This window comes from Rhinopithecus bieti, unplaced genomic scaffold (genome assembly GCF_001698545.2).
Source record: "Rhinopithecus bieti isolate Rb0 unplaced genomic scaffold, ASM169854v2 scaffold_3040, whole genome shotgun sequence".
In the NCBI taxonomy this organism is placed as follows: Eukaryota; Metazoa; Chordata; class Mammalia; order Primates; family Cercopithecidae; genus Rhinopithecus; species Rhinopithecus bieti.
Window position 1 is genome coordinate 7851421 of NW_016804657.1, and position 26342 is coordinate 7877762.

At 36.4% G+C, this 26342-nt stretch overlaps 1 protein-coding gene across 1 annotated transcript in view; it reads left to right on the forward strand.

Annotated features, from left to right (window-relative positions):
• MAN1A2 (mannosidase alpha class 1A member 2) overlaps positions 1 to 26342 on the forward strand; it is a 175571-nt gene that overhangs the window by 12621 nt on the left and 136608 nt on the right. Inside the window, exon 2 of the mRNA XM_017869826.1 lies at positions 24382 to 24637. Coding sequence (XP_017725315.1) covers positions 24382 to 24637 — 256 coding nt within the window. The remainder of the gene's footprint in view (positions 1 to 24381; positions 24638 to 26342) is intronic.

Below are 26342 nucleotides of genomic sequence, written 5' to 3' on the forward strand. Positions count from 1 at the left end.
GCGACTACAGGCGCCTGCCACCACGCCGGGCTAATTTTTTGTATTTTAGTATAGACAGGGTTTCACGGTGTTAACTAGGATGGTCTTGATCTGCTGACCTTGTGATCCGCCCGCCTCCGCCTCCCAAAGTGCTGGGATTATAGGCGGGAGCCACTGCACCCGGCCCTAATTTATGTATTTCTAACATACGGGCTGGGTTATCTGGTATAAAGAAAATGGATGCTGCAGTCAAGAATAGGTTGAGGCAGACATCTGGTCCAGCATGACTCAGGAAGTTTGGAGTGCAGGCATACAACTCTGCTTATTATGTAACCATGCCATGTGAGGCACATTAGGTGATCACCCATGTGCGTTTGTGCTTGGCTTGGAGCCACTGTTGTCTGTGAAAGGTATAATTACCCTGTTAACATGGTACAAAAGGCTCGTGCCAAGGCTCGCTCACCCCTAGAGAGAGAGAGAGAGTAAAGCCATGTTGATACTGTCTATGATTCCTCTAGTATTTTCCAGCTACCTGCCACTAACCCACCAACTCTCCTCAGACCTCAGTTAGAACGTGACATCTAGAAATAAGAGACAAATATTTTGAAGCTTTTTGATAAGGAATCAGGCTCTGGCATCTGAAAAGAATGCCTGACATTGTGTGAAGTTGAGATCTGGTACATTTGTATGTACAGTTGGCCCTCTGTATCCATAGGTTCCACATGTGTGGATTCAACCAACTGCAGGTTGAAAATATTCAGAAAAAAATTTAAAAAGATGATTGTGTTTGTACTGAACATGTACTGACTATTTTTCCTTCTCATTTCCTAAAGAATACAGTATAACCACTATTTACATAGCATTTATGTTATATTAGGTATTATAAGTAATCTAGACTTATTTTAAAGTATGAGAGAGGATGTACATGGGTTATATGCAAATACCACACTATTTTATATGAGACTTAAGTATTTGTGGATTTTGGTTTCTAAGGGAGGTCCTGGAACCAATTCCTCATGGATATCAAGGAACAACTGTGTTTATATTTAGCCGTATATACATATACATATTTACATATGGCTATATATGGTTATATCTGTATGTTTATAATGTTACACATTCATACATGACTTTTTTCCAATTGGCTGTCAGGTGGCATCTGATACAAAGTTTGTTATGTGTTTGGTATGTATCTGTTAAATATAATAAATGAGAATTATTTTTCTATTTGTGATGTCATTAATAAATATGTTTTCGTGACTAGATTTTTTCCCTCTACATAAAGAGGTTGGTAACACCCTGGGTAAGGTGAACATTGAGCCTCTGGCTCCTTTTGAGTGCTGTTGGTGTAAATGTAAATTAATAGAATTTTCATAAAGAGCAATTTATTTATGTCAACTAATTTATAGTGCATATTCTTTGATTCAGCAATTCTTCTAGGGATTTATCCTTGGGAAATTCTCACATCAGTGCACAAAGAAATGTTCAAGAATGTCCCCTGAAGCTATAACATGACATATTGTAAATGACCTAGATGTCTGTCAGCAGGGGATTAGTTAAATAAATGATATATCCTATCCCAATATTTACAAAGGGTTTTTTTGTTTTTGTTCATTTTGTTTTTGGTGCTGTGAATCTCTCTGGTTACTCCCAAAAGCACCACACTGTTTTAATTTAAAGGTTATTGGCTTACGCCTGTAATCCCAGCACTTTGGGAGGCCAAGGTGGGCGGATCACGAGGTCAGGAGATCAAGACCATCCTGGCTAACATTGTGAAACCCCGTCTGTACTAAAAATACAAAAAAAATTAGCTGGGCTTGGTGGCAGTCGCCTATAGTCCCAGCTACTTGGGAGGCAGGCTGAGGCATGAGAATGGCGTGAACCCGGGATGGTGGACTTGCAGTGAGCCGAGGATCACGCCACTGCACTTCAGGACCTGGGCAACAGAAGGGGACTCCCGCTCTCAAAAACAAAAAAAAAAAAAAAAAAAAAAAAAAAAAAAAATTAAAAGTTATAGAGTGTACATAAAAGTCTTAATGGATAATATTACTGAATGTCAGTGTAACTAATAGTTAGCTTTGTCAAATCTTAACGTTTTCTTATTTTAGCTGAAGATTATCCTTCTTGAGGTAAATTCCTAAACTGAGTTGGACATTGTCATTCTCAGTACATGGTTTTATATTTCCATAATGTGTATTTGTTGATAAAATTATATACAGTTTTTCATGTTTTTAAACATGTATCATTCTGCAAGTTGTTTTCCCCTTTGTGTTATCTTTACAATTTGATGTTTGGGCTCTGGTTCAATTATGTAATTATCCACCTATTCAATGATTAAACCTCAAGTTATTTGTATATTCCCCTGTTGATAGATTTTTAGTTTTTTGTTGTGGTGGTGGTGGTTGTTGCAAAAACATTCTGTACTTATGTTCTTGGGCACATGTGTTTTCTCCAAGGTAAAATTTAGAACTATAATTACTGGGTTGTAGGGTATGTGTATGATTGACTCTAAATTTTTTTGTTTACAGCCCCTGAAGTGGTTATTATACCAGTTTATACTTCTACCTGCGTCTTAACAAGCCATGATATTGTTAGACTTTAAAACTTTTCCAACCTGATGTCAATTTGTTTGTACTTCCCTGATTACTAATGAGGTGAAATACGTATTTTTAACATATTTATTGGCTGTTTGAGTTTCTTAATCTTTGAGTTGCTTGTTCAATTTTTTGCCAGTTTTCTTTTGGGTCATTGCCTTTTCCTTATTTATTTGTAGAAGTTATTTGCACATTCTGGATGAATTCTGTGTTAGTTAATATGCATTACATGTTTCCTCCTGTGAGTGCCTTATTTTTATATTTTGTTTATGATGTTTTTATTTTTACACAGGTTTGAAATTTTAATATATTTAAAATTGTTAATATTTTCATCTGTGGTCTCTACTCTGAAGTAACAGTTTCCTGTATTTTCACTTCTGGTAGTTGTAAAGTTTTGTTTTTCACACCTAGGGATTTAATCTACTTGTTGATTTTTGTGTATGATGAGGTGGGGACTGAGTTTATATTTTTCCATATGGATATCTAGTTGTCCCTGTGTGACTTATTGAAGAGTCTGTTTTTTTCCTCATGGATTTGTAATGTCATTTCTGCAATATAAATATTTTCATATATTCATAGATTTGTTTTTGATTTCACTTGGCTCTTTTGTATATTTCTGTTGGAATAACGTGCCATTTTGTTAAGTATAGCGTTTCGATACATCTTGACATTAGATAGTGTGGGCTTTTCTACCTTGTTCTTCAAAATTTTTTGCCCTTAGTTCTAAGCTCTTTCATAAGCATTTTTTTTTTTTTAATTCAGGTAAAGTTCGTTTAACATAGAATTAATCATTTTAAAGTGAGCACTTAGTAGCATTTACAATATTCACGTGTGTGTAACCACCACCTCTATCTAGTTCAAAAAAGGTTTTCATTACTCCAAAAGGAAACTCTGTACCCATTAAGTGGTTACTCTCCACTCCCTTCTCCCTGCTTCCCCCCAGCCTCTGACAACCATCAGTCTGCTTTTTCTATAGATTTACATGCTTTCATATTTCACATAAATAGAATCATGCAATCTAAGACTTTTTTTGTCTGGGTTCTTTCACCTAGCATAATGTTTTTGAGGTTGATCACACTGTAACAGGTAACAGGTATTAGCACTTCATTTCTTTTTTATGGCTGAGTAATATGCCATTGTTTGTGTATATGTGATTTGTTTATACATTCATCTGCTGTTGGGCATTTGGGTTGTTTCTGCCTTTTGGCTATTGTGAATAGTGTTGCTGTGAACATGTGCGTGCCTGTATTTGTTTTGAGTACCTGTTTTCAGTTATCTTGGTTATATACCTAGGAATGGAATTACTGGGTTGTATGATAATTTATGCGTAGCTTTTTGAGGAACCACCAGACATTTCTGTAGCAGCTGAAATGTTTTGTGTTTCCACCAGCAATATAGAAGTTCTAATTTCTTTATATTCTCTCTAATATTTATTCATCAAAAAATTATATCCATCCTATTGTGTGTGAAGTGATATCTAATGATGAATGAATGAATAATGACGAATAGGAATGAATAATAATGTTGAACACATTTTCAGGTGCTTGCAGACCATTTGCATTTTTGAAGGAATATCTATCCAGGCTTTGTCCATCTTTTAAATTGGTGGTTATGTCCTTTGCACAGAAAGTTTTAATTTTGGTGAAGTCCAATTTATCTGTTTTCTTTTGTTACTTGTGCTGTGGGTGTCATATCCAAGAATCAATTGCCAAATCCAGAGTCATGAAGATTTACCCCAGATTTTTTCTTAAAATTTTAAAAAAGTTTATGGTTTTAACTCTTATTTAGGTTGTTGATTCATGTTTAGTTAATTTTTGTGTATGGAATGAGATAGAGGTCCAAATTAACTATTTTGTTAGTGGATATCTGTTTGTCCCAGCACCATTTGTTGAAGAGACAGATTTTCCCCTATTGAATAATATTGGCACCCTTACTGAAAATCAGTTGGCTATAGATGTATGGGTGTGTTTCTGGACATTAAGTTCTATTCCATTTATCTATGTGTGTCCTTATGCCAATATACACAGTCTTGCTTAATGTAGCTTTGTAGCAGGTTTTGAAATTGAGAAGTGTTCCAGCTTTGTTAATCTTTTTCAAAATCGCTTTGGCTATTTGGAGGCCACTGATGGTTCCTTATGAGTCTGAATATTGGCTTTTCACTTTCTGCAAAAATGACTGTTGGAATTTTGATAGAGATTACATTGAATCTGTAGATTGTTTTGGTACTATTATCATTTTAATAAGTAAGTCCTCCAACCATGACCACAGGATATCTTTCCATTTTTGAGGTCTTCTTTAATTTTCAGCAATGTTTATATCAGCATACAAGTGTTTTACCTTCTTCATTAAATTTATTCCTATGTATTTTGTTCTTTTGTATGGTATCAAAAATGCACAAATTTTATTTTTTTTTGGTTTTAAATTTCTGCTGTATAGAAGCACAACTAATTTTTAGTGTTGATGTTATGCACTGCAATTTGCTAAATTCACTTATTAGCTCTAGTAGTCATTTTATGAATTCATTGGGATTTACTAGATACAGGATCATGGCCATCTGTGAAATGAATTAAATTTACTTCTTCCTTTCCAATTTGGATGTCTTTTATATCTTTTTCTTGCCTAATTGCTCTTGCTAGAACTTCCAGTACAGTTTCAAATAGTAGTGGTGAAAGTGGGCATCTTTGTCTTACTCCTTATCTTAGGGGCAGAGCTTTCTGTCTTTTGCCATTGAGTATGATATTAGCTGTGAGTTTTTCATAAATGCTCTTTATCATGTTTAGGAAATTCTCTTCTATTTTTAGTTTGATCATATGTCCCTTCACTCTATTAATGTGATACAGTACATTCACTGTTTGATTTTCTTATACTGAACCATCCCTGAATTTCTGGGGTAAAGAGTACTTGCCTATGCCTGTAATTCTTTTAATATGCTGTTGGATTCAGTTTGCTAGTATTTTGAGGATTTTTGCATCACTATTTATAAGGGATATTAGTCTGTAGTTTTCTTGCGATGTCTTTGGCTAGCTTTGGTATCAAGATAATTACTGACCTCATAGAATGAATTAGAAATCCTTCCTCTTCTGTTTTTTTAGAAAAGCTTGAGAAGGATTGCTGTTAATCCTTCTTTAAAGGTTTGGCAGAATTCACCAGTAAAGCTATTTGGTTCTGGGCTTTTCTTTTTTGGGTGGTTTTGGATTCCTGATTCAGTCTCCTTACCTGTCACAAATCTGTTCAGATTGTCTTCTTGAGTCAGTTTTTATAGTCTGTTTTCAGGAATTTGTACACTTCATGTAGATTGTACACTTCATGTAGTATGTAATTTTTGGATGAATAATTGTTTATAATACTCTTTAAAAAATGGTTTTGTTTCTTTTTTTTTAGCGTTAGGAGTCTGTGTTGCCCAGGCTGGGGTGCAGTGGTTATTCACAGGTGTGATCATGGTGCACTGTGCACTGTAGCCGTGAACTCCTGGCCTTAGGCTATCTTCCTGCCTCAGCCTCTTGAGTAGCTGGGACTACAGGTGCACACAACAAATAAACCGGGCCAAAAAATTTTCTTTTAATCTTTTATATTTCTGTAAGGTCAGCCGCAGTGTCACCACTTTTATTTGTGATTTCAGTTATTTGCATCTTATCTGTTTTTTTCTTTGTCATCTAACCAGAGGTTTGTCAATTTTGCTGATCTTGTCAAAGAACCAACTTTTGGTGTCCTTAGATTCTCTCTCTTGTTTTTCTATTCTCTGTTTTATCACCACTCTGATTTTTCATATTTTTGTCTGTTCTGCAGGTTATGGGCTTAGTTTGCACCTCTTTTTCTAATTCTTTAAGTTGTAAAGATTATTGAGTTTAGATCTTTTAAACGTAGGTATTTGCTACTATTAATTTTCCTCTGAGGATTGCTTTTGCTGCATCCCATAAGTCTTGGTATGTGTTTTTGTCTTCATTTGTCTGTATTTTCTAATTTCCCATGTGATTTCTTTGACATATTGGTTGTTTAAGAGTGTGTTGTTTAATATCCACATATTTAAGATTTTTTCATTTTCCTTTTATTATTAATATCTAACTTTATTGGGGTCAGAGAAGATACTTTGTATGATTTGATCTCTTTAAATTTATTGAGACTTATTTTGTGGCTCAAAATGTGGTCTGTCCTGGAGAATGTTTCATGTGCACTTGAGAAGAATGTCTGTTCTGCTCTTACTGGGTAGGTGCTCTGCATATGTCGGTTAGTATTCTCTTTCCTTATTGGTCTTTCTAGATGTTTTAGCCATGATTGAAAATGAGGGTATTGAAGTTTCTATTATTGTGACTTTGTCTGTTTCTCCCTTCGTTTCTGACAATGATTTCTTCCTATATTTTGGGAGTTCTGTTGTTTAATGTGTATGTTTATAGTTTTTATATGTTCTTAAATTGACTTCCATAAGTATTTTAGAATCAGGTTATCAAGATACCATCCTTGTGCCTTCAGGTTTCGCTTTAGTACTTCTGTTGGTGGAACCTAGTAGGAAACCATCTGACAAAAGAAAGATGTAATTTGCAGAGTCTAAGCCCTAGCATTATGAGCTTAGACGACTGAATTTGGAATTATATAGAAGAGTGGATTTGGGGTTGAAAATTTTGGTTTACTTACTGATGCTCTCTGGCTGTCTGAATTTTAGTGTATGAACTTTGATTAGGTCTTGATAAGCAGTCAGTGGAACAGTCTATGAGGGACCTCTTCCTTGTAGAATTGGAATTGAATATCCAGCAGCTGACCTCAGACAAAATGGATGCCTGTTGGAATGGGCCTTTTCTCAGTAGGGCCTTGCAGAATTTTGTGACTTGTGTAGTCTGAGGTTTTGCCCCAGGTGGATGAGCAGGAGGGCATCTTTCCCGTAGTAACAGAGACAAGCTCTCGTAATCTGTGCTGGAGGATATACCAGTTCTTAACTCAGTCATGTGATAGACTTGCCAGGAGAAGAACTTATATAGGTGAGTTCCTTGCTAGGTTCCAGGTCTCTTCCTAGATTCCTGACAGTGCCTTCTATCTGAATGTGTAATAGTAATTATGGGCTGGTTGACTGCCTTCCTGCATTCCACCCTATTCTTATCTATAACATATTCAGAGTAACTTGGAGTTTTAATCATGTAGGTAGGATCCTTCTCTGTTTTTCAGGGACATTGTGATGGATCAGAGTTTTCTATTCTGTATTGTTTGACTTGCCTTAGCAAGAATTGAGGGGGCAGGGTGATGCGTTAAAGGCATGTGCTTAAGTTTTATTCCCAGAATACTTTTCCATTTGTATTACAAATAATTACAGGAGAGGAATCCTGGATACAGAGAGTAGACATCAATTGTAACATGCAGAAAAGGTATTTATTGGAAGGATGTTAGGTTGCTTCAGAATTGACATAACATTCTGAAGAACTAGGCTTTGTAAATAGGCATTAGGTGAAGCCAGATACATAGAACCACTGTCAGTGCTGCTGATTAATGAGCATTGGTTATGGCATTGCTACTTCTGGATACTGGATGTCTCTGCTTCCGGAGTGATTTCTTAGATTGAGTCCTTGTTTCTTTACAGGTATATAGTACCAGCCGTAGCATCTCATTGCTTACACATAGGTGATAGGCAATACCCTTGCTGCTAGATGTTAGGGAGATTAAGTATCTTAATTTTTTCTGGCTTCTGTAGGAAGAGGAGGGATTCTGCTACCATTATACTAATTAATTCCTGAATGTTTTGGCAGCTTAAGAAACATAAAGGAAACTGAAAGGAATCCTACATTTTATTACAGTGACTTGTAATAAAATAAGGGGATGAAGTTTTTATTTGTGCTGTGCTATTTAGAAATGTAGATATAAATAGACTTTCTAGACTCCATCCTTTCGGCGCTTTCCGTTCAGCGGTTTAAAGTAGGGGTTGGTACTGTTCATCTGAGAGGGAGCTTGGAAACATGGGGACATTTTTTGGTTGTTAGAATGATGGGGATGAGGGCACTATTGTGTTTAATGAATGTGGGCCGGATATGCTAAACATCCCATGGTGCCTTGGTGTTTCTGCACAATAAATAATTGAATTATCCTCCTCATAATGCCAGTAGTACATTTAAGAAACACCAGGTTATATGGATCATTTTGATGAAGGACTAAAAGTTATTACTAGCTTCCTTTGCTTTACTGTCTGCACCCTCTGGCTGGTGATTATTTCTCATTTCATTGCTTTGCTGTTTTCTTTCCTTAGTTCAAGGGACTTCATTCCTTTCAAGCTCCAAAAATTTTATTTTTAAAGTCTGGCTTTGTCTGGGCTCAGTGGCTCATCCCTATTATCTCAGCACTTTGGAGGGCCAAGGTAGGAGGATTGCTTGAGGCCAGAAGTTGGAGACCAGCTTAGGCCACATAGCAAACCCTGTCTCTAGAAAAAAATAAAAAAATTAGTCAGATGTGATGGCACACACCTATATTTCCAGGTACTCGGGAGGCTGAAGTGGGAGGATCGTTGAAGCAGGAGGCTGTAGGGAGCTATGATTGTGCCACTGTACTCCCACCTGAGTTATAGAGTGAGACCCTATCTCTAAAAAGAAAACAAACAAACAACTGTGAAAAGGTGCCCTGTAGCATGGGAGAAGATATTTGAAAATCATATGTCTGATAAGGTATTAATATCTAGAATATATAAAGAACTCCTACAACTCAACAACAACAAAAAACCTGATTTAAAAATGGGCAAAGGACTTGAAAATACATTTTTCCAAAGAAGATGTACAAATGGTCAATAAACACATGAAAAGATGCTCAACACCACTAATCATTAGGGAAATATAAAGCAAAACCACAATAAGATACCCCTTCACATCTGTTAGGATGGCTGTTGTAAAAAGAAAAACACAAAGTAACAGGTGTTGGAGTGGATATGGAAAAATTGGAAACCTTGTGCATTGCTGAGGGGAATGTAAAATGGTGTAGCTGCTGTAGAAAACAGTATGGTGTGTTCCTTTCAGCAGCAGTCTTTTGTAGCCAGTAGTTGTGATTCTAATAAAAGTAGCAGTTGATTTGGGACTGATAGTGATATGATTTCAGTTGGGTAGTGCTGACAGTATGTGGTTCTTGGTATCTGTGAGGACAAACTGCATAAGCTATCTCATTTCTATCTTACATGAGTGATGTGGATCATTCCGTATCAGTAGGTTCAGTAACACAAATGAAGTACATTTAAAACAATGTAAAAGGTAGTAGTAAATGCAAAAGTATGGAGGTAAAGGTGTACCATTAGTTTTTGGGTTTCAGTGCTTGGAACTCAGGGTTGATGGCTGTCTTAGTTTGCTTGAGCTGCCTTAACAAGGTACCATGGACTGGATGGTTTAAGCAATAGACATTATTTCCCACAGTTCTGGAGGCTGAGAAGTGATGAAGATGCTGGCTGATTCAGTTCCTGGAGAAAGCCCTCTTCCAGGCCTGTAGACTGCCACTTTCTCTGTGTGTCCTCTCATGGTCTTTTCTCCATGTGTGCTTGTGAAGTAAGAGACAACAGCTCTCTTTCTCTTCCTTTCCTTATAGGGCCCCACCCTCACTACTTAATCTAATCCTGATTATCTCCCAAGGTGGTGGGGGGGGGGGGGGGTCATCTCCAAATACTATCATTTTGGGAATTAGGGATTCAACATATGAATTTTGGGGGGACACAAATATTTAGTCTATAATGGAGGCAGTCTGAGAGATAATATCTTAGTGAAAAAACCAGATAAATCTAGGCTGACCACAGAAACAAGTTGTCAGTTTGGAGAAGCCAGACAGAAAGGAAAGATGTGAGCCGATAAGACAAATTAGAGACACATGAAGAGAGGGAAGGTTCAAAGCCTGAGAATGGGATGGCAGAGATTTGAGAAATTATCTGTAATAACAGGGAGTGATGGCTATAACAATTTTGTTTTGGGGTTCTTACTGCTTTAGATATATGTAGGTAGGGGAGACATGGTAAAAATGCTGTATCAGGCTGTTCTTGCATTGCTGTGAAGAAATACCCGAGATTGGGTAATTTATAAGAAAAGAGGTTTAATTGGCTCACAGTTCTGCAGGCTGTATAGGAAGTATGGTGCCAACATCTGCTTCTGGGGAGGCCCCAGGAAGCTCATAATTGTGGCAGAAAGTGATGGGCCAGGGGAGTAGGCATCTAACACAGTAGAAACAGGAGCGAGAGAGTGAGTGGGGAGATGTCACAAACCAGGTCTCATGAGAACTAACTATTTTGAGGACAACACCAAGCCATGAGGGATCCATCCCATGACCCAAACACCTCCCAACAAGCCCCACCTCCCTAACACTGGGGATTACAATTCAACATGAGATTTAGTGGGGTCATATATTCAAACTGTATCGGATACCCGTAGCCCTTTGGGCCAAGGGCTACACAAACACTGAATGGGTGATGTTTTACTCCACAAGAAAAGAATGAATAGTGTACCAAAATCTTTTTAAAAATAATGTTTACAATAAATTATTTTCATGTCTTCACAGATAACCCATAATGACTTTTTGCTTTGTCCTGATGGTGATTTCTGATAATCAGCATCCTGGTGTGTCAGTGCTGTTTCTGACCTCTTTTTGATGGTAACTTTTGATGAAAATATACAAATTTTTGGTAAAGGATCTTTACGGTGATCAGAAATCCACTTCAACTATTATCCTTTATACTTTAAAATGTCACTGAGAATGACTACTTAAAATACCAAATCACCATCTAAAACACCCCCCCAAAATCTCATAAAATATTGAAGCTGAAAGAAAGAATGAGTTACTGTGTGCATTCTTTTTTCTTTGGGTTTTATACCTTTTTCAGTTTCTGATTTGTTACAGCAGTGGTCCCCAATCTTTTTGGGACCAGGGACCGGTTTCATAGAAGATAATTTTTCCATGGACAGTGGGTGGAGTCGGGGATGACGGCTTCAGGGTGAAACTGTGTCACCTCAGATCACCACAAGGAGTGTGCAGCCTAGATCCCTCACATGAGCAGTTCATAATAGGGTTTGCACTCCTATGGGATTCTAATGCCATCACTGATCTGACAGTGAGCGGAGCGCAGGTGGTAATGTTTGCTTGCACAGCTCACCTCCTGCTTGCCAGCCCAGTTCCTAACAGGCGCTGGACTGGTACAGATCTCTGTGGCCTGGGAGTTGGGGATCCCTGCATTACAGGAAGGCCAGGCCTTATTTTGTTTAGAAACTGTATACTGGGGTAGTGATTTTTAGTATTTTTTCGTAATGTATTTTAAAACTACAACAAAGTAATTTAAAGGTCTTAAAAAGTTTATGCCTTTTTTCTTTTTTCTTTTTTTTGTCTAATTGCACTGCTAGAACCTGTAATAGATTTTTGAGTAGAAGTGGTGAGAGTGGGCATCCTTCCATTGTTCTTGATCTTAATGGGGAAGCATTCAGTCTTTCACCCTTAAGTATGATGTCTGCTATAGGTTTTTAATAGGTGCCCTGTATCAGATTAGGAAATACCCTTGCATTCCTAGTTCGCTGAGAATTTTCATCAGGAATGGATATTGAATTTGATCAATACTATTTCTGCATCTCTTGATGATCATGAGGTCATTCTTTTTCAGTCTTTTAATGTAGCAAGTTGTTACATTGGTTGAGGTTTGAATGTTAGATACCTTTTGGTAATTATTCTGTAATCCTAAAAGTAGTTCTCTGTGTTTATGAGGGATATTAATTTGTTTGTTTATTTATTGTATTTGTCTGATTCTGGTATCAGAGAAATGTTGGCCCCATGAAATGAGTTTGGTTTTCCTTTTTCAGTGTCCTGAAAGAGTTTCCATAGAACTGGTATTGATTTCTACCTAAATGCTTGGTGGAATTCATCAGTGAAATGGTCTGAACTGGAGTTTTCTTTGTGGAGAGGTTTTAACTATACATTCAGTTTCTTTAATAGATACAGGCTGTTAAGGTAATCTTGTTCTTGAGTTCACTTGAGTAGTTTTTTTTTTTTTAACAAGGAATGTAAATTATTGAATTTTTGATATAAAGTTGCTAATAATAGTTTCTTACTGTCGTTTGAGTATTTGTAGGATTGTAATTATATCAGTTCTCTCATTGCTGATATTGGTAATTTGTGGTTTCTCTTTTTTCCCTTCTCTTATCACTATTAGAAATTTATCAATTTTATTGATCTCAAAGAACTAGCTTTTGGATGTATTGGTTTTTCTCTGTTCTTCTGTTTTGAATTTTATTTCTTGTTTTGCTTTTATTTTTATTATTTTCTTTCTTCTTCTAACTTTGGGTTTAATTTTCTCTTTTTTCCATTTTCTTAAGTTAGAACCTGAGGTTCTTGATATAAGATCTTTTTTCCCCCTAATGTAGATTGGTTAATGCTATAATTCTCTCTTTAACTTTTCTTTTTTTCTTCATATTTACTATTAGTGCTATGAATTTCAGTCTAAGAAGTACTTTAGCTTTATCTACAGTTTGATGTTTCCATTTTCTTTCGGTTCAAGGCACTTTCAAATTTCACTTTTTAAAAAATGGCTTTATTGAGATATTATTCACATATCATACCATCCACCCATTTAAAGTATACAATTCAATGGTATATTCAGAATTTAGTATATTTAGTATATTCACAGTTATCTGCAGTTATCACCAGTCATCTAGTTTTACTTTTGATTTCTTCTTGCACCTGTGATTATTGAGAAGTGTTTTATTGAGTTTTTAAATATTTGGAGACTATCCAGATACCTTTATGTTACCCGATTTCTACTCTAATCCCATTGTAGCAAAAAGCTTACTTTCTATGGTTCAAATACTTTTAATTTCATTGAAACTTGTTTTATGGCCTAGAAATTGGTCTGTATTGGTACATGTTCCATTTGCATTTAAACAGAATGTATATTTTGTTATTGTTGAGTAGAGTGTTCTGTAAATGTCAATTAGGTCAAGTTGGTTGGTAGTGTCGTTCAAGTCTTTTATGTCCTTATTGATTTTCCTTCTATTTTGATCAGTTATTGAGTGAAGGATGTTGAAATTACCTACAACATTGTGAATTTGTTTACTTCTTTCATTTCTATCAGTTTTTGCTTCAGTATTTTGAAATTTTGTTATTAGGTGTGTAATGTTTATCATTGTTATAGTCTCTTGACATATTGATCTCATTAATGTAAAGTGACCCTTTTTATACCTGCTCTAAAAGCTACTGTCTGATTTAATATAGTTGCTCTCCCTTAAACTTTGTTGAGTTACTTTACACACTGTAAAATTTACCCATGTTAAGTGTACAGTTAGGTGGGAGCTATGCCTCCTATATATAGGCCGATGATTTCCAAATCTGTGTTTTCAGGCTTTGACATCTGAACCTATGAGCTTTGTTAACTTTTTAAACTTAACAGGTCTAAAATCATACAAATTCATCTCTTTCTCACTCTTTCCCTTTATCCCAAATCACCCTTTCTTTTCTTTATTTTTGGTTCACCCCTTTCTATCCAGTCAATATTGTGAAAAATCTATTATTGTTAGTTAATTCCTTTTCCTTCTCATGTTGAATCACTTGCCTAAATTTCTAGCTTTCTAAGCTCTCTTACATTGGTCCTTCTTTTCCGTATCTACTTTAAATGCATTTTATTAGGCTCTTGTCATTTTTTGCCTGGGAGGACTGCTGTGACCTCCTGACTGCTTTTCCTACTTCCAGCCTTATATCCTCTCCCTTTGTACTCCCACCTTGCCCCAAGTCAATCCTGAGGAGGCGTTCTTTCCAAGATTTAAGTACAGTCATGCCATTTTCAAGTTGAAGTTCTTTAGTGCCTTGCATTTTTCCCCAGGCTGCATTGTTGGCTCAATTAATGATTGAGCTTTTGTCTTCTCTAGCTTCCTTGCTATGCTGTCTATCCTACTTTACTGCACTCTCCTCTACACTGCACACTATACATTAGTGGCCATACCAAGTTAATTGCTAACTAGTGTATTGTGTTACTACTTCTGTGTCTTTGTATACTCTGCTTTCTTCATCTAGAATGCCCTTATTACTTGATCTGCGTGGCAAACTCTTACTCTTTTAGTTTTTATTTGAAGATCATGTATTTCTTTCACTATTTCCCTATGTAAATCTGCTTTCAAGTCATATACTTGTATGGTTAACAAGTGACTATTCTTTTCTATGTATATCTTACCTTTTCTATAGCTGTCCGTGGTATTTACTTTCTCTTTCACACATTTTGTACTTACTTTGTTTACGTATTCATTAGATTGTGAACTCTTGTGGGCAAATCATGTGTCTTATTTTTCTTTGTATCCCTTGCCTTTCACATTTGGTAAATTTTATTATTGAGTTAAGTTGAAATTACTTGAATGACAGATAACCTTTGATTTAATCGGAAGTTAACATAAACGCAAACTGCAATCCTTTGAAAACCCTAGTTAGAGTAATCTATAACTGCGTTCTACAGAAACAAAATCTTTTAATAACCAAATAGGTGACCTATACCTAACTAAAGATAGAGACAGTAAGTTTGTGTTGATGGTCCATGACTGCATTATTAAAATGGGAGTGCTAAAGCACTTAGTATTTTGTAGGGGCCACATGACCAAAGTAATTGGATTTGGTATAAAAGCTTAAGGTTCTGTGGATTTCTCAGTGCTTAGCCTTAAATCTCTTTTAGTCTCTTTCATGTGGCCAACCAATTACTCATATTGAGAAACAGTTGGGCTTCTTCATTAACATGTTGTTTTAGGAATGGGATTACTGTTAAGGAGTAGTGATCCCAAATGTGATACAGTTTGTCCTGTTTGGCTTTTAACTACAGTCAGTACACTGAAAAGTATATGATTCTTAAGATGATAACCTTCAGAAACTTTTGATCATTTGTATGACAGTATTATTCTGTGCAAGTAGAATATGTTTATTTGCTGTTGAAAATCATCTTAGACCAGATTTATAAACATCTCCCTTATAATAACACCATTTTAATTAACCTCTTGCTTATTTTCAAGTTTAAGGAGATCTTCTTTTTATTACCTCGAAATCATGGCATTTCTTTTCGGAAGGTCTTAAATTCCTTCAGGCACTTGCCACTAAAGCAGTGTAGAATGCTGTTGTTTCATTATTTTCTGTACCAGTTGCTGATTATCCTATAGTCATTTCCCAAAATCATTCTTGGCCTATATTGTGCACAAGTAACTATTTACATAACTGCTTCAACTATTTTTTGTGTGTGTGTGTGTCTTCCTGGATTATCTGAAATTTCTTTAGAATATTATTAAAATATAGGATGTTTGAGAAAGCTATTTAATATCTTTGTCATAAAAAAGCTTTTATTATTGGCCATTGTTACTTATCTTTTAAAAGGTAGCATTACATTGTTGATTCATTCAGCATTATATATATTTTTTAGTCATTAAATGGAGCAATGGGGAGTTATTCTTGGAATTTGGCGATAAGAGTCAATGTAAAATTCGCTTATGATTGTTAACAATAGTTATCTGCCAAAGTCTTTAAAGGGCTGTCATATTCTTAGTCCTAAATCAGAAGAAGATGGTCTAGAAATCTTAGCAAAGTAGTAATGGATGTGAATGAAAGCTGATGTAAACAGTGGTGTTATCATAGAAGAAATAATGTATCAATGGAAGTTTGAATGTGTGGAGTCTGGAGATGGGACCCGATAGATAGGGAGGGAAGGAAATTACGTTTACTGAGTACCTGTTGTCTTCTCACAGTTTCCTTCCCTTGCTGCTCTCTTATTTATTTGTTGATTCTTTTGAGTTTTCTATGTAGAGCTCATATTGCCTGTGACAAAAGACAGTGGTTTTCTTTTTTTTTTTTTTTGAGATGGAGTCTTGCCCTGTTGCCCAGGCTGGAGTGCAGTGGCGCGGTCTCGGCTCACTGCGCGCTCTGCCTCCCGGGTTCACACCATTCTCCTGCCTCAGCCTCTTGAGTAGCTGGGACTACAGACACCTGCCACCACGCCCAGCTAATTTTGTATGGGCCTTCATTTTCTTTTTTTGTGTTGCTGGCTAGGACTTCTAGTACAATCACATAGAAACCGTGATAGTGAGCATCCTTACTTGTTTCCCTCACTTTGAGATAGAATTACTTCTGTAGTTTGATTATCAAGAATGTGATTTGCTGTAGTTTTTGGAAATACCTTTTATTAGGTTGAAGAAGTTCTTTTTTTCTCTGTTCACTTTCTTCCTCTGTTTCTACCGAATGAGTGTAAGAGCAGAAGTGACTAAAAGGATGGAACCCTGTACTTTTGAGGGTACATTGAAGATGATAAAGCCAATGATCAGAGGCCTGTTGGAAAAGCAGGTTTGAGAAAGAGGGAGTTCAGAGGAAGGATCAATTTTTAATGGTGGTGGATAGAAGAGTCATGTAAAGTGTAGGAAGTGGAAACAGCAAGTGTAGTACTGTTTGAAAAAGTAAAGTGAAGGAAGGGGAACACCAATGAAGGTTGAAGTGGAGGCAGTTTTGAGGGGAGTTTTATTTATTTTTAAAGGATAGGTGAGACTTCATATTTGTAAGTGAAGGTTAAAGCTCCAGTAGAGAGGGAAAGAGTGAATATAAAGGAAAATTTCTGCCAACCAAAACTCCAGTGTAATTTTATGTATCCCTATGTAAATTAGAATCATCCAGAATGCTTCCAAACATGATTCAAGAGCCTCAGCGGCTTAAGCAAGATAGAAGTTAATTTCTGTTCACACATATGAATTCTGCAGGACAGTTTCAGTAAGAGAGGCTGAGAGATAAAGTTTTTATTTAGCAGGATCATGGGCCTAGCCAAAACTTGAGGGCTCTAGGACTAAGGAAGAAGAAAGAAGAGATTTGGGGAGACAGTTTTCAGTATCTGCACAGTAAGTGTGAGAAAACTCTTAAATAAAATTTATCTGTCTCAGTATTTGCATAGTGTTTCAGAAGCCAGAATGCATTTGTTTATATCTAGACTCTTTACTTGACCCTGAACAAATTATTTTTCTCTGTATGCCTTAATATTTTCATAATAAGGTGGAGAATAGTGGTGTTTGATAGAGAGTGCCTCATACATTGATATGAGAATTAAATAAGATAATATATGTAATTGATGAAACTATTGTGTTGTACATCTAAGCCACAATTACTAGTTTTGTTGTCATTTGCCGTTGCTCTTCAAGGCAAAAATACAAAATACAAAAAACAAAACAAGATAACAAAAACAAACAAAACCTTGTATTACTTATGGGATATCCAAAAGCTAATTAAATATTACACATTGAGACACAATTGAAAAGAATAATTTCAAATCTCCTGAGAACTTGCAGATATAAAACTAGATTTTATTGGTAACCTTGGAAGGTACTCAGCCAGACTGCAAAGTCCGAGGGCACAGTTCTTCACATGACCACTGTCACTTCTGGCACCACTTACAAATTCAGAGGGCTCCCCAGACCACCCTCTGGCTTGATAATTTGCTAGGACTCACAAAGGGATTACAGATTACAGGAATCCAGATTAAAATCAGCCAAGGGAAGAAACACTTAGGGTGAAGCCCAGGAAAGTTCCACATGTTGATCTGCCAGTATCCTCTTCCCATGGAGTCAGGACATGTTCTTCCAGCACCAGTGTGTGACAGTGTGCATGATTGCCAACCTGGTAATCTCATTCAAGCTTCAGTGTATAGAGTTTTTATGGGGCTTCATTATGTAGGCATCATTGATTGGTTACTCAATTGCCTGTATGGTTGAACTCAGTCTCCCAATGGACTGATACTGTGTAACCCAGAGCCTTATCCTAAGCCATATTGTTGGTGTTTATGACATGGCCAGCTTCTGCTTTAAAACTGTTAGTTGTGGCCAACCCTACCTGAAGATCTGGTATGGCCAGCACCCATCGTAAACAAGCACACTTCTATCAACTATGACACATTCCCTCTCAGAAGCTGAAGTCAATGGTGAGACTTCTGTTTGGGCAAAGCCAAATTCTTTGCTACACAGGAAGATACAAGACACTGATGAAAAGGAATGATCTTTACAAATGAAAGTCTAACATAATTATCTGTTGAAAATACCAAAGTTAAAAAAAATCTTAAAAAAATATATATATAAGAGAAAGATCATCCAAGTGAAAATAAAACCCCCAGCTGGAGTAATTTAAAAATCTAGAAATTTGGCTACCAAAGCAAAATTTGAGGAACCATTTGCATGGAGATCAAAATTGAAAATAAAATTTTGAGTCATATAGAGAAGAAAACTAGCAAGAAAGTTCATAGTGCTACTAAATAATTATTGTGAAAACTCAAGGAAAAAAGGAAATAAAGTACATTATTTGCTTTGGCAGTTGTAAAGATTGCTGCATTCACTTGTAATTTGGAACAGAGAGGTGAGAAGGGTTGAAATTATTAATGACTTACATGTGTATGTAACATTACTTTTTACTTGATTCCAAGGTAAGTAGAAGGAAGTACTTAGCAAAAAGGGGTTATAGTGCTTTTAAAGTGGTATAGTCATAATAGTGTATGTTTTCCTCTCTGTTGATGAAGGAAGGTACTAATCACAGAGGTTTTTGTTTTTGTTGTTTTTTTTTTTTTTTTTTTTTTTTTTTTTTTTTTTTTTAGTGATTGTTCCAGGTTGTAGGGTGAGGCATGGGCAGAGCTGGAACTAAAATCTTTGTCTCTTGACTTTTGGGTTAAGTATACTTTTTTTTTCTAACTGCAAAATGATTCCTCTTGGAACCCGGTTAATAGGAGGTCTGATTGAATTTCCTGGAACTCTGGAGTTTCTCTTAGGACCAGTCTGGTTAGTCTTTTCTTGCCCTCTAGTTGATATTGGTTCTTCTGAAATACTTTACTCACTAAACTCTTACGCAAATGGTGCTTTTTGAGGGACAAATAAAAATAAATCTGTAGATTATTTAGATTTTCAAAATGTGTTTGAATAAGGCTCTTCACAATATTGCAGCAGTATAGGTTCTGATGAGCAAAGTTTTAACTGCCTTAACAATAACAAGTGGGATAAGATGACTGGAGCTTTCCTTTAGAGCAAACATTTACAGGGCTCAATTTTTTTACGTCTTTAAAATAATTATAAAAAATTATCGTCATTTGTAAATTATTTATCATCATACATGTTACTATCCAATGTACTTTTCCACCTGTGGAGGAACAACTAATGCTAACACAAAGTTAACAGCATAGCTAAGTTAAAATGGAAAACTGGTTACATGGCAGTGTTATTAAGGGGTTCACCATAGCCATGTCATTATTTAATATGGAGTTTTGATATTTAATTTCATTTTTGCATTGCCTGCCCTGTAGTCAGAGCTGCTCGTTTACAACTTTTTTTTTTTTTTTTTTTTTTTTTGAGACGGAGTTTCGCTTTTGTTGGCTCAGGCTGGAGTGCCATGGCGCGATCTCAGCTTAGTGACACCTCTGCCTTCCAGGTTCAAGCAATTCTTCTGGCCCAGCCTCCTGAGTAGCTGGAATTACAGGCGCCTACCAGCATGCCCAGCTAATTTTTGTATTTTTAGTAGAGACGGGGTTTCACCATGTTGGCCAGGCTGGTCTCGAACTCCTGACCTCAGGTGATCCACCCACCTTGGCCTCCCAAATTACTGGGATTACAGGTGTGAGCCGCCACACTCGGCCTTACAACTCTTTTGACTGTTTGTAGCCTCATGATGATCTGTAGACTTTCTATATCATATTCATTTCAGATGGGGTCTTAGAATCTGTATTTGCATTTTAGTATTTTTAAACACCTATTATATGCCAGGTATTGTGCTAGATAGGCATTGACGGATACATTGGAACAAAAATCAGATGGGGTCTCTGAACTTAATGGAGTTAATAGTCATCAGGAGAGACAGGCGTTACTCAAAGAATCACATGTGGTTAAGTACTATGAAGGAAAGATACATGGTGCCATCAGAATGTATATTAGGGAGATTTGTCTAATATAGGAGATACCTGAAGAAGTTATGATTGATCAGTGACTTGAAGGTAAAGAAGGAATTGTAAGAGTGTTTTAAGCGAGGAAACCTTATGCATATGGGGCTATTGATGGGAAAGAAAATGGTGCGTAAAAGAACTGAAAAGAGGTGGCTGGGCGCGGTGGCTCATGCCTGTAATCCCAGCACTCTGGGAGCCTGAGGTGGGCAGATTGCCTGACCTCAGGAGTTCGCGACCAGCCTGGGCAACATGGTGAAACCCCGTCTCTCCTAAAATATAAAAAATTAGCTGGGCGTGGCGGCATGTGCCTGTAGCCCCAGCTTCTTGGGAGGCTAAAGCAGGAGAATCTGTTGAACCTGGGAGGCAGGGGTTGCAGTGAGCCGAGATCGTGCCACTCTGCACTCTAACCTGGGTGACAGAGGGAGACTCCAGTTCCAAAAAAAAAAAAAAAAAAAGAACGAAAGAAGGTGTGTGGCTGTAGAACAGAGAGGTAGATGAGTGTGTATTAGATGAAGCTTAAGAGATAGATAGAAAGTACATTATACAGAATTCCTTAATAGGCCATAATATAATAGAATTCCTTAGGATAAGGGAAGCCATGAAGTGTTTTAAATGAGAGAGACTCATAGTCTGAATAATTTCAGAAAACACATTGGGTCTATAGTATGGATGGTGAATAGCTTGTGCGTGGGTGGGGCTGTGGTTGGAGAGTGAATGTGTGAAGACTATTGGAAGCGTATTACAATAGTTTAGGTGAGGCATGATGGTAACCTCCTTATTGTGGTTCCATCACACGCTAAAAAGAGTATGCAGAAAAGAAGGACTATGATTAAGTAAGTTCAAGAAGTGTTATGTTAGGCAACTCTATTGCAGAACTTCTCAGGGCTTTTAAAATGCCCATGTGCGTGGTGAAACTCTGCAAGGGGATATGGGATATTTTGTGGCATGTATGTCTTGCCCCACACAGGGTGGGCTCTAGAAAGTGGTGTGTAATACCTGTTCGTGGAAGTTCACTGGTAGGTGAAGATGCTTTCTGAGTGATAACATATGAGCTATTGCAAACATGGTTGGGGGCTTCCACATGCCATGTAGCAATAACTTGGGAATAACATGGTACTCGGAGATAGAAATGGAAAGCTTGTTTTCCTGGGGAAATCTCCCCATTTGTCATCGGGACAGAAAATTACCCTTGAAAGAGCCGGTCTTCCCCATTTGATGTTGCTCTTCCTTGGGGCTCTTTTCCAGGTCCTCTGTTTTTCTGAATCTATGTGCATGCTTGTACCGTGAGTGGGTGAGTTGGGAAATTCTCAGCTGGGAATGTCAGAGTACCCACTGATAGTTACTCCGTAGAATCTGAAATCTGGGGACAATTGAGGGCCGTGGTGGTAACTCATGATAGCAGGCACTTTCCCTCTTTCTCTTCTGTCCTGAACCATGTTGGCCATTTGACCTCAGGCTTATTGTCTCTTGATTGCAAGATGGCTGTCTTAGCTTTAGGCTTCACAAATACATTTGAAGACAGGAATAGGAGGTTGGGTAGGTTTAGACTTAGCAGCTAAAGGCCCTTTTCTCAACTGGCTCTGTCCATTTGTTAATACGTAAAGGAAAATTCCTGATAGTTCCATTTTTTCTCTTTGGTTGAAATAGAGTTTTATGGCTACCCTTAGCTGCAAGGGCAGCTGGGAAAGACTTGATTAACATAGACGGATTATGATCTGTTCTCTAGGGGTAGTAGCACAGTGTTTTTCTGTTGGCAAAATGTGGGGCTGGGATTGGAAGGCCCTTGGGTGTTTCTGCCTTGGATATCTTATTTAAGACTTCATTCAGCATGATGATGCCCTTGTCTGCCTGAGTCGCCTGAACAGATCAGCCCTCATGTCATTTTCTCATGGATTCATTCAGGGGCCAGCATTAGTTCCCTGCCCTATTCCTCCTACATCCATCCAGTCTGTCTGTAGGCCCCATGGATTCTTCCTCACTGATGATTGACCTTTTCTGTTGCTGACTGTTTAGCCTGCTTCACCTCCCTCTCCTTTTTCTCTCTCGTTTCTTTTATCAGCACCTTCTCAGTGCTAATAACCCATTTTTTTCTCTAGTGTTTAACATTTTATTGTTAATACTAGATAATATTAGATTGTGAATTTTTCTTTTGGCATGCAGGTTTATGATTTAACACATGTGCTATTCATGTAACTACCATCATAATTATATATGTAACAATTCTATCATTAAAAAAAAAAAACTCCCTTGTGTTATTTCTTTATAGTTAGCCCATCCCTCATTCATAACTCCTGGCTATCACTAATCTATTCACCATCCCTCTTTTTTGAGAATGTCATATAAATGGAATTATATAGTATACAACCTTTTGAAATTGGCTTATTTCTCTCAGATAAGAATGTCGTTGAGATCCATTCAAGGAGTGTGTATAAACAATTCACTCCTTTTCATTGCTGAGTAGTAGTCCATAGTGTGGACATACCACAGTTTTGTTTAACCATTTGCTTGTTGGAGGATATCTGGATTGTTTTCAGTTTTTGCCTGTTACGGATTAAGCCACTATAAACATTTGTGTATAGTCCTTTGTCTTCCATTTTTTTCATTATGACAAAATACAATTAACATAAAATTTACCATCTTCACCATTTTAACGTATACAATTCAGTAGCATTACTATACAACCATCACCATCATCCATTTCCAGAACTCTTTCCATCTTGCAAACCTGAAACTGTACCCATTAAACAATAACTTCTCATTGTCCCATCTCTAGTCCCTGGCTACCACCATTCTACTTTTTGTCTCTAGGGTTTTGCCTTCTTTAAATACCTTCTACAAGTAGAATCATACAGTATTTGTCTTTTTGTGACCAGCTTGTATAAAGCTTTTCTTTTCTTTTTTTTTTTTGATGATCACAAGTATTTATTTCTTTGAGATAAATGCCAAGAAGTGCATTTGCAGGATTCTATGTTAGTTACATCTTTAGTTTTTTAAAAAAACCACAAACTTTTCCAAAGTGGAAAATTTTACACCATTTTACATTCTTACTAGCAATGTTGTAAGTTCAGCCATCTGCAGAGTTTGAATTAAATTTCTGGAGAGATTACCCTGTTGACTGTTAGGTTAGGTGTTTACCCTTAGAGTAGTCATCGTTGGTTGGTTGATTTGGAAAAGAATGGTTTACAGTAAGTACCACTCTTGTATTCATTCCTGTGGATTGGGGTAGATATAGAGGGAATATTGAACTCTCTTTCACAAAAGTGGGGCTGGGTAGGAAACCGTGTAGGTGTCCATTGCAGTAGTGGTTTTCAAATCTGTGTGTACACCAGAATCATCTGAGGAGCTCTTCATTATATAGATTCATGGGTTTCATATAGACCTACTAAATTGGAATCTGGTTTTAACAAGGGTTCAAGAGAGTTTTAAGTAGTCATGCCAACATCTGTTGGGAATGTGACATTATAATATCTATGCACTTTTGAAAGTTTAAAGGTTTTAGAAGCATATGCTGTACTATATAAATGAAAAACTTCCTGTTCTCTTATCTTTTCCTCTTTTCTTTGGCCTTATGTTTATATTTTGTCTCTTCTCTGATACTTATTCTATTTTTATTTTCTCTCCTCCATTTAGTTTTCACTGGTGTCTATTTTTTGCAAGTGTCTATGGATAAGTTACTGTTATCTCTGTTCTTAGTATGGAAATTGTATAAAGAGATTATAAAGAGAGTTTGATCTTAGGCATTCAGGGTTCCTTTTCTTTCTCATACCACATCTGAATCTCTCTCACTGATAATTCTTTCCTTTTAATAGCAAAAGTAGAAAACAAGTTCCTGGGTTTAATGGAGAAACCTTTATGTTTTATATTTAAAGATTGACATTCTTAAGTAGGCTCACTCTTATGTTTTATTTCCTCCTTTTCTCACAGGGAAGAAGAAGAACGTCTGAGAAATAAAATTCGAGCTGATCATGAGAAGGCCTTGGAAGAAGCAAAAGAAAAATTAAGAAAGTCAAGAGAGGAAATTCGAGCAGAAATTCAGACAGAGAAAAATAAGGTAGTCCAAGAAATGAAGATAAAACAGAACAAGCCACTGCCACCAGTCCCTATTCCCAACCTTGTAGGAATAAGTGGTGGAGACCCAGAAGATAGTGACATAAGAGAGAAAAGGGAAAAAATTAAAGAGGTAATAAGCTGAGTTTTGTGATATGGAGTGTTTGTGGATTTGTATTTGGATATAAACAAATGTGTATAATCTATGGTACCCTGTTTTGATCTTTTGTGCTTGGGTCATAGTTGTAGTATAGTTTCCAGGTTGGTAATAAGGACTAGAACTCTTTCTTTTTTCTTTTCTTTTCTTTTTTTTTTAATGTTGATTATAATGTAATTATTGGGCACTTAAAATATTTTTGATATGATGTTTAGATGGTTAGTGCCACTTATTCTTGTTCAGAGATCTTTTGAAATTCAGCATTTTATTAATAATATATCTGTATATAACTTACCATTGTCTAAGCAGTTTCTTCAATGTTCAGTTACAAAGGGACTCTGCTAGATACTATGTAGACCCCCTCATAAACATGCTTCTAAAGAGCTAGCATTGTATCTCCAGTTTTTTAAGGAACATGTCATGATACCCCTCAACTATACTGTAGATTAAAACACATTCCTTCCAAAAGTCTCCATGGATTGAAAATGGGAAATAATTGATTTCAAAATTCTTTAAATTTATTTAGCCTCAGAAGCCTTTCAATTTGTTATTCTGTAATTACTTAAAAGTAAAGAGAATACCAGATGGGAAGCATCTAGTGAATATTTGAGTTAAACTTTGTTAATTAGAACTCCTAAAAATTCTGATTGGAGTTTGTGATTATACTGCCTATGAAGAAAAATATTTTATCAGAGAGTAATTGTACCAACAATATTTGAGAAGGTTTAATTATTATAAAGTAAGATAGATTTAGTTCAAGTAATCAAATATCTATTTGGATATATTCTAGTAATGGATATGGAAGGTACAGCAGATGTTTTAAGCTTAGCCTTATGAATTATTATAAAACCTTGACCTTGATGGAGTAGAAATAGAGCTGTGCTCTGATTTTACCTCATGTCTAGAGTCTGTTTTATATGTAGACTACTTAAGGCACTTCCTTCAGACAGTGCTGGGAGAGACAGTGATAGATTTTGTTTTTTCAGATGCCTGACTTGCTTTTTTTCAGATGTCATTACAATGTACTGAAATACTTTTTTCAAATACGTAATAATTCAGGTGGATAACCATGTGTGTTCAGGGGACCCCCAGATGATCCTCAGGTTCAGTGATTCACCAGAAGTACTCATACAACTCAGCATATAGAAATATGTTTTAGTTTGCTGAACTTTTATCCTGTTATTTTACTGAAATTATTTATTAATTCTTAAGAGCTTTTTTGTAGATTGCTTGTGATTTTTCTTATACATAGTCATGTCTTCTTTGAAGAGGTACTTTTCCTTTTTCCTTCTTGATTTTTATACCTTTTATTTTTTTTTTCTTGTCGTAATGCAGTGGCTAGGAAAATAAGTGCACTTATTTTCAACAACAATACATTGTTGAAAATAAGTGGTGAGAATGGACATACTAGGTTTGTTCCCAGCTTTAGGGGTTAAGCATCTAGTCTTTTGCCATTAACTATGTTGTGTCAACTGTAGGTTTTTAAAAGATGCTGTTTATTAGGTTGAGGATGTCTCCTTGTAGTTGTAGTTTACTGAGAGTTTTATCATGAATGAGTGTTGAATTTTGTTAGATGCATTGTCTTCATTTGTCTCTAGATGACTGTATGTTTTTTTTTCCTTTATTCTGTTAACATGGTAAATTACATTGGTTTTTGGATGTTAAATTAGTCTTATATTCC